Source organism: Lagenorhynchus albirostris, chromosome 9, assembly GCF_949774975.1.
Source record: "Lagenorhynchus albirostris chromosome 9, mLagAlb1.1, whole genome shotgun sequence".
NCBI classification, from domain to species: domain Eukaryota; kingdom Metazoa; phylum Chordata; class Mammalia; order Artiodactyla; family Delphinidae; genus Lagenorhynchus; species Lagenorhynchus albirostris.
The window spans coordinates 323,479-334,223 of NC_083103.1; the positions used below are offsets into that span (position 1 = coordinate 323,479).

The 10,745-nt window shown below is 64.6% G+C and overlaps 1 protein-coding gene across 2 annotated transcripts; it reads left to right on the forward strand.

The window, feature by feature from the left end:
• The first annotated feature begins 188 nt into the window (after positions 1-188).
• Positions 189-2,988, forward strand: RASSF7 (Ras association domain family member 7). Of its 2 annotated transcripts, none has more exons than XM_060160908.1 (6): positions 189-361; positions 926-1,056; positions 1,216-1,928; positions 2,089-2,217; positions 2,294-2,375; positions 2,458-2,988. In XM_060160908.1, exons 2-6 carry the CDS (start codon positions 933-935, stop codon positions 2,487-2,489), a joined length of 1,080 nt encoding a protein of 359 aa, XP_060016891.1. In that variant the 5' UTR covers positions 189-361; positions 926-932; the 3' UTR covers positions 2,490-2,988. The 2 variants fall into 2 exon arrangements, with proteins under 2 accessions (XP_060016891.1, XP_060016892.1); XM_060160909.1 differs by lacking the exon at positions 189-361 and adding an exon at positions 413-547.
• Positions 2,989-10,745: the final 7,757 nt, after the last annotated feature.

The window sequence follows — 10,745 nt, forward strand, 5'->3', positions numbered from 1 at the left end:
TGGGACGCGCTTCCGTGTTGCTTTCGGGCTTGGGTCGTGCGTGGACCCGGGCTCTGTCCGCCCCGCTGCTCCCCGGAGCCCCGCCCACACCTGGGCGCCGCCGGGGGCGGGACGGGCGGGGAGCCAATGGGGAGGGCCAGGGGCGAGGCTCAGAGTAGGTGGCTAATGGGCGTCGGCATGGGGCGGGCAGTGCGCGCCGCGGAGCCAATGGAAGTGTGTGGGGCGGGGCTCTCCGGCCGTGGGCCAATGGGGTGGCGGGCCGGGGCGCTCCCGCGGCGCTGTAGGCGGCAGGTTGCGGCGGCGCCCGGCGCCTGGCAGCAGCCAGTTCGCGTCCGGATTCCGGAGGCAGGCGAGCGTCCAGGTGAGCTGCGCCGGGTCCCGGAACTTCCAGAGCGCAGGGAGCGGCCCCGGACGGCGATTCCGACGGAGGGGCGCAAGCCAGGCCGGCGTGGGGGCCGCGCCGCACCTGCACCCGCCCCGGGCGGGGACAGCGGCCTCGCGGCGATCGCGGGGACGGACGGGAGTGGGGAGGGGCCGCCCGTGCCGGGTGCGGTGGGTCTGGAGGGCCGAGGTCTGCGGGCGGACGCCCCGCGGGAGGGGCTGTACCCTCCGAGCCAGGTGGCTGGGTCTGGTTAATGATTTGCCTTGTTCCGGGAGTGGGGCGGGGCGAGAGCAGGCTGGGAAGTGGGGAAGCCTCCGAGCGCTGCGGGAGGGCACACTGGTTCCCCCTTTGGGGGGCACTGGTCTTTGCTACCCCACCCCCAGGAATGCGTGGCCTGCAGGTGGGGCTGGGCAGCAGACGCTGAGGGGCAGCAGTCCTGAGCCAGTTCAGGGGGTGAGGGGCAGGCCTCAAGGAGGAAGAGCGGGGCCAGGCTGTGTTGGGGCCAGGCAGAGCCTGACCCTGTGGCCTTCACCCTCCCTGCAGGACAGGGATGCTCTCAGGGCTGGCGGCCATGGAGCTGAAGGTGTGGGTGGATGGCATCCAGCGTGTGGTCTGTGGGGTTTCAGAGCAGACCACCTGTCAGGAAGTGGTCATCGCACTGGCCCAAGCGATAGGTGAGTCCCCTGAAGCACGGATGGGCCCAGCAGGTGCACCTGGGGTGCCCCGAGGAGGGTGGGGCTGCTGCTGATCCTTCTTACCTGCCCCCAACTGCACAAGCCAGGTGGACAGACGGTAAGGGATGTGGGCTGACTGACCCCTCCCCCCTACTCCAGGCCAGACAGGCCGCTTCGTGCTTGTGCAGCGTCTCAGAGAGAAGGAACGGCAGCTGCTACCCCAGGAGTGTCCCGTGGGTGCGCAGGCGACCTGTGGACAGTTTGCCAGCGATGTCCAGTTTGTCCTGAGGCGGACAGGACCCAGCCTCGCTGGGAGGCCCTCCTCAGACAGCTGCCCTCCCCCTGAGCGCTGCCCAATCCGAGCTAGCCTTCCCCCGAAGCCTCGACCAGCACTGGACCGTGAGCCCTGCAAAGCGCTGACCTTCAGCCCGGGGTTCCCTGGGCTGGCCCCCGACCCTGTACCCCCCGAGCCTGTGGGTCCTGTAGCACCAATGCCGGGCTGCTGCGCAGACCTGCAGGGCTTGGAGCAAAGGGTGCGCAGGAACGCAGCGGAGCTGGGCCAGGAGGCCTTCTGGGAGCAGGAGCTGCGGCGGGAGCAGGCCCGGGAGCACGAGGGGCAGGCCCGCCTGCAGGCGCTGAGCGCGGCCACGGCTGAGCATGCCGCTCGGCTGCAGGCCCTGGACGCCCAGACCCGCGCCCTGGAGGCCGAGTTACTTATGGCCGCAGAGGCCCCTGGGCCCCCCTCACCCACAGCGTCTGTCGCAGAACGCCTGCGCCAGGACCTGGCCGCCCAGGAGCGGCAGAGTGTGGAGGTGCAGGGCAGCCTTGCCCTGGTGGGCAGGGCTCTGGAGGCTGCTGAGCACGCCCTGCAGGTGAGCCCGCTGGACCCCGCACCCCTGCCAGTTCCTCCATCGCAGGGTGGATTTGGGTGTTGGTCTCAGGATCAGACGAGGGAGAGCATGAGGCCGTGCGGCTCCATGGCCGTGCGCCTCTGAGGGTCCCGTGTGCCTCTGAGGGTCCCGTGTGCCCTAGGCCCAGGCCCAGGAGCTGGAGGAGCTGAACCGGGAGCTGCGTCAGTGTAACCTGCAGCAGTTCATCCGGCGGACGGGGGCTGCACTGTCCCCGTCCCCAGGGCCGGACGGGGCTCCCCCTGGCACGCAGGTCAGAGCGGTTCTGGAGGGTGGCCAGGTTGGCGGGAGGCCCAGCCCAGCTCCATGCTGACCCGCTCTTCCCACAGGATCTTCTGCCTCCGTCCAGAGAAGAGCCCCTGCTGGGAGCCCCCCCGAGTCCAGCCCTGGTGTCCAGCCTGAGCCCAGAGAGTATGTCTGTCTCCCCCACTCTGGGTGGGATGAGGTCCTTCTGTGGCCCCCGCAGCCCTCTCAGTCCATGTCTTCCCCACAGTCACCCCCATGAGGCAGAACTCCTGGAGGTAGCAGCTCTCGCCCCAGAGTGGACGTCCAGTGCCAGCCCAGCCCTGGGCTCTGATGACATGAGCAAGGGCAGCCAAGGCCAGCCCAGCCTGGATGACAGAAGGCGAGCTCGGGGTCACAGAGGACTCCTTCCACCATGCAGTGGGAAGCCCTGGTACCCTGGGTCTGAGATGGGACTCCTCGGAGCCCTAGGGTTTCTGCTGCAGTGGGCAGGGGAAGGCTGAGGACTCTTGCTCTAGTCCTTGTCAAATCTGCGCAGACCCCTGGAGAAGCACGGGGCATGGCCAGCCCAGAAATCACTAGGCCCCAAAGGCCACAGCTCCTTGCTGGGGAAGGGAGGTGCACGGACCACCCTGTGTTCAGCCTGTAGGTATGCGCTTGCGTGTGGGAGGCATCCTTCCCCACGTCCGTGTGTGTGCAGGTGCGCGCACACACGTGTGTGTGCTGCCTTCCTACCCCGACACTAAAACCTCAATAAACTGCCCCACGTGGCTTAAGTGTGTCCCAAGGCTGCAATGGGCAGGGTCTGTGGGGTCCCTGCGTAGTCCCCTGAGCTGCCTGGGGCTGGCAGCAGCCAAAGATCCTGAGATGGGGGTTTCCCAGGGACCAGTCATCAGTTGGTCTAAAGCCGGAGCTCCCACGGGCTCACATTTCAAGCTGCTGTGTCCACCCACCCCCTGGGGGGGTGGCCCTTCCCTGTTGGTGTGCGGGGGGGGGGGGGGGGGTTGGGGGGGTGTTTCTCTCCTTGGCAACCTGAGCCTGGGGTTGGAGTGGTGCTGGGCGCCTGAAGCAGCCTCAGCACTGACCTGGGTTTCTGTCTGGACCCCTCCCCCACCTGGCTTCCCTCTCTGGCCTGCTCCCCACCAGCAGCAGAAAGCGCTGCCCGCTCTGGGGTGGCTCCTGGATATGAGGACTCAAGGACACGCCAGACCCGTCCATCAGGTTTCCTGAGTCTCAGAGCTTGTGGGGACTCCTGGGTCTGCGAGGCCCAGGGAGCTTTGCTGGCCCCTGGAGGGTGTGCCGCCCACCTCCACTCCCCAGGTGGGCATGAAGCCTCAGCTGCATGCCTGCAGCCTTGAAATTGGGGCAGGGCGAGGTCCAAATCACAGCCCTGGTCCTGGGCTGGGCCACAGGCTCCCAGCTCAGAGAGCTGTGGCTGGGATGGGAGAGCTCTGCCGGTCAGAACCTGGGGGGCTCTGAGGCTTGGGTGCAGCCACGTGTATTGAGGAACAGGGGACGGGACAGCCTAGATCACAGGGGTCTTCGTGCTTAGTTTGGGGGCGGGCAACTTTGGGATGGACTCAGCCTTCTTCTGGGGTGGCCCCTGAGCCGGGCCTGGCATTCCCCACTTCCTTTGGGGCCGACAGTAGGGGACGTGAAGTCCTGAGTGCAAGGAGCAAGGAAACGACCAAGCGCACAGCTTATGGGAGTAACCAGGAGCCGGTACTTCCTGCCTGAGCTGCAGCAGGGATGGGAGTGGCTGCACGGGCCTGGTGGCAAAAGGGATCTGGCCCTGGCTTCCTCTGTGGAGCCCCCAGCCCATCCCCTCACCTGTCCACACGCCTGCCTGACCTGTGACTCCAGATAGGGCCAAGCACAGGCCACACAGGGTGCAGCCTGGAGTGCACGGGCCAGTAAGGCCTTGCCCTGGGTGGGAGGACTGGGGACTGTCCGAGGGGCCTGCTCCCTTCACCTGTAGCCCCCACCTGTGCTCCAGAGGATTGGATGGGCCGCTGGGCACCAGCCCTGAGCCTTAGCACGGCGTCATCTCCCAAGCTGAGCACGTAGGCCAGCAGAGGGCAAGGCCAGGTGCTATCCAGGGACCACCCTACACACACAGGGGAAAGGGGAGGACCAGCCCATGCCCTTCCCAGTGTCGTGGGCTTCCCCACTCCCCAAAGGGCGGCAGACACAGAACTGGGCGTACTTAAGCCCCCTGGTCTCCGTGTCTGTTTTCAGGGAACACCCGTTCCTTCTGAAGTCACTGGCAGGGACCCGCCCCTGGCCTGAGGCTGCCTCTGAGGATGCTGACAGCCCTCTTCTCCAGCTCAGAGAGGGTCCTCAGGCAGAACCTTCCTCTGAGGCTGTTCCAGGTGAACAAAATTCCATGCCCCCCGAAAGTTGCCAGAAGTGCTTCAGATCACTAAGCAAATCCTTGAGTTGCTGAAAAGTTTACTTTTGAGTTTTAAACTGTACTTTGAAAACAATGATGTGAAATGTGCTGAGGTGAGGAAAGGCCCAGCTCCCATCAAACCAGTGGATGGCAGGGCAGGACCCTGCCTGCTGTGAGTACCGGGCAGCTATCCTCACTGTCGCTCCGCAGGGCCAGACTGGGTTGGGGGGAAGGCACTGGTGCCCCGACTGGCCTCAGAGTTCCTGCTTGCCCCCCGCCCCACACAGCAGGGCCCTCCAGGGCTGGCTGAGAACACCAGGGTTCACAGACGGCTGCCCAGAGTAAGTCATCACCCAGTGGCAGCAAATCAGCTCTGCTGGTTCTCAGCCCCAAAGCCACCAACAGCCTCCCTGCCACCTGCAGAACCTGGCCCTGCCAAGCCTGCTGGGTGTGACACTCAGCACACCACATCGACCATCAGTTAGGACAGGGTCCCTCCAAAGGGGTGTCCGAGTCCACACAAGGCCCCGACTAAGCCTACCTTCCCCCAGGCTGCCCCAGCCATCAGCCCCCACCACCTGGGAGAGGGGACAGAGCCTGCTGCTGGCCTCCTGGCGTCTGCAGGCCCAGAGGCTGCTCTGGGCCGGCTCCACAACCACAGGATTTTCACTGGATGAAAATTCTTGGTGAACTCAAGAATCCCTAACAGGAAAGGGGGCCTCCAGGAGCCCCCGCCCCTGGGAGGGTGTGTCAGGGGTGCCACAAAAGGGTCTTCAGAGCCCCGCCTCCCTTAGCGGCCTCGCTGAAGTGGCAGAGTGCACAGAAAAGTCAAATCTGTCACCACTGTCCTCAAGGAAGTCCTCAGAGGTAGCCCTCAAGAGGCTGGTTCTGGAGGTCCTTGTTCCAACGTCCAAGGCTCGAACCCCGGCACCCGTGCCTGCCCAGGACTGCCTTAAGCTTGGCGACATCGGGAAGGCCGTCCCAGGAACCCTGCACATCCTGACACCCTGAGACACACAAGGGAAAGAGAGTTCCCTCCAAGAGGGCATCTGGTCCAACCTGAGCCTCCTCGTGCGGAGGACAGCGAAGTTCCCTGAATGCCCCCCGTTTTCCCTCAGCCCACTGCTGGTCGCAGAAAAGCACACCCAGTCCACGGGGCGCCTTTGCCCACCACCCGCCTTGGCGCGCGCCCTCTGACCCGATGTGGCCGTCCCCTGCCCTGCAGGGTCACAGAGGGGACGGGGCGGTCGCGCAGCCCAGAGACAGATCAGCCGCTGTCACACGCACAGTGGGTCCGGAGCAGCGCAGTGTGCGGTGGGCAGTGGCTGCCCTGCGCCTGGAGGGACCGCCGTGCGGGCGGAAGGGTCGTCCCGAGCCCCCGACCCTTCCCTCCCCTCCAACTTGGCTGTCCGATCCCGCTGCCCTTGCCCGGTCCGAGCTCCCGCCCGCCGGCCTGGGACCCCTCGCGCGTCACCTGCGACCCCGGCACGGGGCCGTCGCCGGCTTTCTGCCCAACTTCGGCGGCGGCCGCGGCCCCCTCGCGCCCCCGCCGGCTCCGCGCTCCGCGCCCGGCCCGTATGCAAATGTACAGGTCCCGCAGCCAATGGCCGGCCGAGCCGGGCCCGCCCTGCCGCGCCGCAGCCACTGTGTGAGAGCTGGGGACGGGACGCCACGCCCACCGTCGCGCGGCGCCTCGCGGGCGCGGCCGGCGCGTTCCTCTCCGCACGTCGGCCTCTGGGCGGGGCCGCCACCTGCCGGGCGGGGCCAGCGGGCGCCGCGTCGCCGCCTGGCGCCCGGGGCAGCTCCCCCGCCGGCCGGTGCCGGTGGTACGACCCGAGGCGCTACCCACGCCGGCCCCGGCGGTGGAACAGCCCGGGCGCTTCTGCACCCCCGGCCCGCGCGAGCCGGGCCCCTCCCCGGGAAGGCCGGGCTCCGGCACACGTAAGCCGGCCCGTGCCCTCGCGACCACCTACTGGCTGCGCCTCCTGCACCCACTCCGGGGTGGTCTGGCTGGCGTTGAGGGGGCTCCGCTTCTGCCTGGTTTGACCCGCGACACCCGCGGGCCGGCCCTAGGGACTCCTGGTCACTCCTGTCCGGAGGGGCCACGGCACGGAGCGCAGGGCCCTCGGCAGCTTGCCCCCGTCCTCTGACCTGTCCTGTCCGGGCATTGAAAATTGTAGAAACCAAGGGAACGGAGCGTTTCAGACCTGGAGTCATCCATTTCTGGTGTAGCCCCAAGGTGGCAGCCAGGGGAGTCGTGGCCCTGGCCCCTTCTCTTCACACTCCCCTCGCAGCCTCCCTGAGGCAGAATCATGGGCCATCCGGACCCCTAATCAGGCAGAGAGGTGCCCGAGCCCCTCCTGTTCTCCACCATCCAGTCTGGAGAGTTAGGGTTAGGGTTAAGGTCCTCTTAAGACCTTTGTGTCCCCTCCAAAGTAAGCAAGAACTCTCCCGTTTGCCCACCTCCCTCAAGTCAACCAGAGTCTCTGGCACCTGCCTCAGAGCCTGGCCCTCCCTGGAGGACCCCATTCTCCCTGCTCCAGGCAGCTACAAAGGGCCCCTCTGCCCCCGACTTGGCCCAGGGACAGTACCTCCCCAGCATCAGCCACCCTGGCTGCTCTCCTGCAGCCCTCCTGCCCCCCAGCTCACTACCCCACTCTTGTCCTCCCCGGAGCCCACATAAGCCTGGGCTGGAGCCCACCAGTTGCCACAAAACCAGTGTGGGCCCCTCCTGCACCCTTCCCACCATCTTGGTCATTTCATTTCTTCCTTCAAAAGTGTTGCCCAGGTGGCCGAGTGTGGGCCTCCAGGGAGACATCTGACCCTGCCTGGGACCTTGGGAGCATGAAGCCTGAGTATAGAAGTTCAAGTGCAGGGTGTTGGGTGTGGCCCCCTGTGGGCAGGGCCTGCACCTTCAGGACTGGGCGTGATTGGGGCGGGCAGACAGGCAGAGGTTTGGAGGGGAGAAGTCTGGGATTCGGGGACAGGGACAGGCCAGAAATCAGGGTGACTCCCAGTTCCTGCCTTGCCCTGCTGGAACGACCTCCAGCAGTGCCCCCTCAGTCCTGCTGGTTCCAAATGCACCCTTTATCACCCTCTGAAGTGTACTGAATGGTGGTACCTCAAAAAGTTATGTTATATCCAAATGCCTAGACCCTGTGAATGTTACCTTACTTGGAAAAAGGGTCTTTGCAGCTTGATGAGGTCATCCTGGATTATCTGAGTGGGTCCTAAATCCAAAGACAAGTGTGCTTTTAAGAAAGGTACAGGCACACAGGGAGGAAGGCCATACGAAGACCGAGGCAGAGATTGGGGTGATGCTGCCATAAGCCACGGAAGACTGAAGGACCAAAAACCAGAAGCGGAAACAAAGGATTCCCTCTACAGATTTCAGAGAAAGCACAGCTGTCAACCTAGATTTTGGACTTCTGGCCTCCTGGACTGTGAGAGAAGAAATTTGTGGTTTTAAGCCCCCCAGTCTGTGGTCATTTGTTGTGGCTGCCCTAGGACACTGATACACCTGCCTTCCTAAGTTAGGGATCACAGCCCTGCCTGTTTCCTTTCCCCGGCTCTGGCCCTGTGTGTTTGTGCAGGACTGATGGCAGGGGACGGGGCTGACCTGGGCTGGACAGAACCAAGGGAGCTCCCTGTCCAGCTCCACCCTCCTGTGCACACGAGGGGAGGAGCATGCCTCCTGTCTGGGCCTGCCCGGGCCTGCGAGGAGCAGGAGTAGCGTGTGCCAGCAAGCACCCGGGCCCAGTGAGGGCTGCAAGGTACAGGGGTTTTCTCTCTCTCTCTCTTTTTATTTATTTGTTTTTGGCTGCGTTGGGTCTTCGTTGCTGCGTGCGTGCTTTCTCTAGTTGTGGCGAGTGGGGGTTACTCTTCGTTGCGGTGTACGGTCTTCTCATTGCGGTGGCTTCTCTTGTTGCGGAGCATGGCCTCTAGGCGTGCAGGCTTCAGTAGTTGTGGCACGTGGGCTCAGTAGTTGTGGTGCATGGACTTAGTTGCTCCGCGGCATGTGGGATCTTCCCAGACCAGGGCTTGAACCCGTGTCCCCTGCATTGGCGGGCGGATTCTTAACCACTGCGCCACCAGGGAAGCCCTGCATGTGTTTATTATGACAATCTTCCAGCAGGCCCCAAGAGCAGCTGCAGATGAGGGTAGGAGGGGCTGATCCCGCTCCAAGGGGGCTCCAAGCTGCTTGTCCAATTCCTTCCCAGGAGCTTTAGTGGCGTGCTCCCACCCACCCAGATTTGGGATCCTCTGCTGGGCGGTGTCCTCATATCTAGTGGTCTTTGGCAGGTAGGCATGTGTGTGCAGAAGGGCCGACACTGGCTGAGACCAAGCTGAGAGGGAGGGGAAGGTGTCTGGTGCAGGGTGTTTAGCATGCTGGACCCCACCCATCCAGCCCTCCACATCACTATTTTATAGCCAACGAGGCACAGAGGGATTGAGAAACTCTTCCGAGGTCACAAGATCCATACTTACGCTGAGAGCTAAAGTGTCCGGATTTGGGTACCTGGCCTGGGTGACACCCAAGAGGTACTATGCGGTGCCAGCGCCACACACACACACACACACACACACACTCACACACACACACACACACACACACACACACGCCCACAGAGAAGATTCCCTCCAGAGTCCCTCACCTCTCTGGCACCATCCATTCTTCCTTTCTGCAAAGTCCTTTCCGGATCCTGTAAGCACGCGGGTTATTTCTCCCCTCGTAAAAAGAAAAAACAAAACAACCTTCTCTCGGTGGCCTTCTTCCCAGCTGCCTCCACTTTTGTTTCCCGCTTGGTGCTCGCCGGCCTTCACTCAGCTCGCCTTCTCGTTAAACCGCCTCCAGCTGCCCCGCCCCCCAGCGCTGCTATCCTCCGGGTCACCGGTGACTCCCACTTCGCTCCACACAGGCGTCCTCCTGGATGCGCCTTCTTCCCCTGGCTTCCAGGAACCCTTCCTGGTTTCCCCTTTTACCTGGCATCTCACATCCAACTCCTCAACAACCGCGCCCCCCTCGCTTCTGTCTTCATAATCTACCAGGAGCGGATCGCTTCCCGCACCTGCGCTGCCCCACCCCAGCCGGCACCACGGGGGTCCCTGAAGGGGGGTTGGCCAAAGAGGCCTCCCCACTGGTCCCCCGGGCCCGCCCCCGCTGCTCCATTCTGTTCACCCGCTGCCGCCCGGGGGATCCTATCAGCCAGCGCCTGTCACCCTGCTCAGGACCCTCCCGTGCCGCTCCCCGCCCGGGCCCACTTCGCGGGCCTCCCTTCTGTGGTCCCGGCAGCTTCTCCGAGCTCTCCCCACGGCTGCTCTCTCCGCCATCACGTCTCACCCGCTAACTACCACTGGCCAGTCCTCCTGCCTCCGGAGCCCCGGACTCTGCCCTTTTTATCAGAGCACGAATCAGCTTCTCACACACCACGCGGCGCAGTGATTCGCAACGTTCATTGTTTATTGTGTCTGGACAAGATGGGACACGGGACTGGGGAATCGTCCTCGCTGTGCTCAGCGCCTGGCGGAGCCCGAGCAGAGGGTCCATCAGTGTTTGGTCGGAGTGAACGGACAGCACAAAGCTACTCGTCCCTGGAGCGCCACCAGGCCGTCCCGGCACGGCTCTCCGCAGCTCACGCTTGACGTCTGAGGGATGGGAGGGGGGTGGCGGGAGGGCGGGGCGGGGGCGCCGCGTGGAGCCGGACCCGGGTTGGGGGCGGGGCCATCGCACGGGGCGGGACCCTGGCTGGGGGCGGGACCCTAGGTGTGCCAGGCTTCCGCTCCCATTCGCCCTGGGCGACGGGCGGAGGGTCGGGCTGTGCCAGCTTCCCGACGGAGGGGCAGTCCCATAACAGCCCAAAGGCAGGAACTTAGAAACCTCAAGTTCTTCCAAGCAGCTTGTCTCTTTGGACTGTGATAACGCATTAAACAGTGTTTCCAAAGCCTCGAGATCCCCAAGCTCAGGGAGCGGCTCTCTCTTCCACCTCAGGCCTTTCTTCCCCTCCCTGGTCCCAGTGGTTCCCGCCAAGGGCGGGGTGGAAGGACCCCGGAAGCCGGCTCCATGCACTTCCGGGTCGAGGAGCGCGCGGTGGCGGCGGCGGCGGCGGCTGTGGCGGCGGCGGCGGCGGCGGCGGCGGCTGTGGCGG

Excerpts from the sequence above, each read along its gene's own strand:
- RASSF7 (XM_060160908.1), top strand. The coding sequence starts at position 933 with ATGCTCTCAGGGCTGGCGGCCATGGAGCTGAAGGTGTGGGTGGATGGC. Across the intron at positions 1,057-1,215 it reads CGCACTGGCCCAAGCGATAG|GCCAGACAGGCCGCTTCGTG; the intron begins GTGAGTCCCCTG and ends CCCCTACTCCAG. Across the intron at positions 1,929-2,088 it reads CTGCTGAGCACGCCCTGCAG|GCCCAGGCCCAGGAGCTGGA; the intron begins GTGAGCCCGCTG and ends CGTGTGCCCTAG.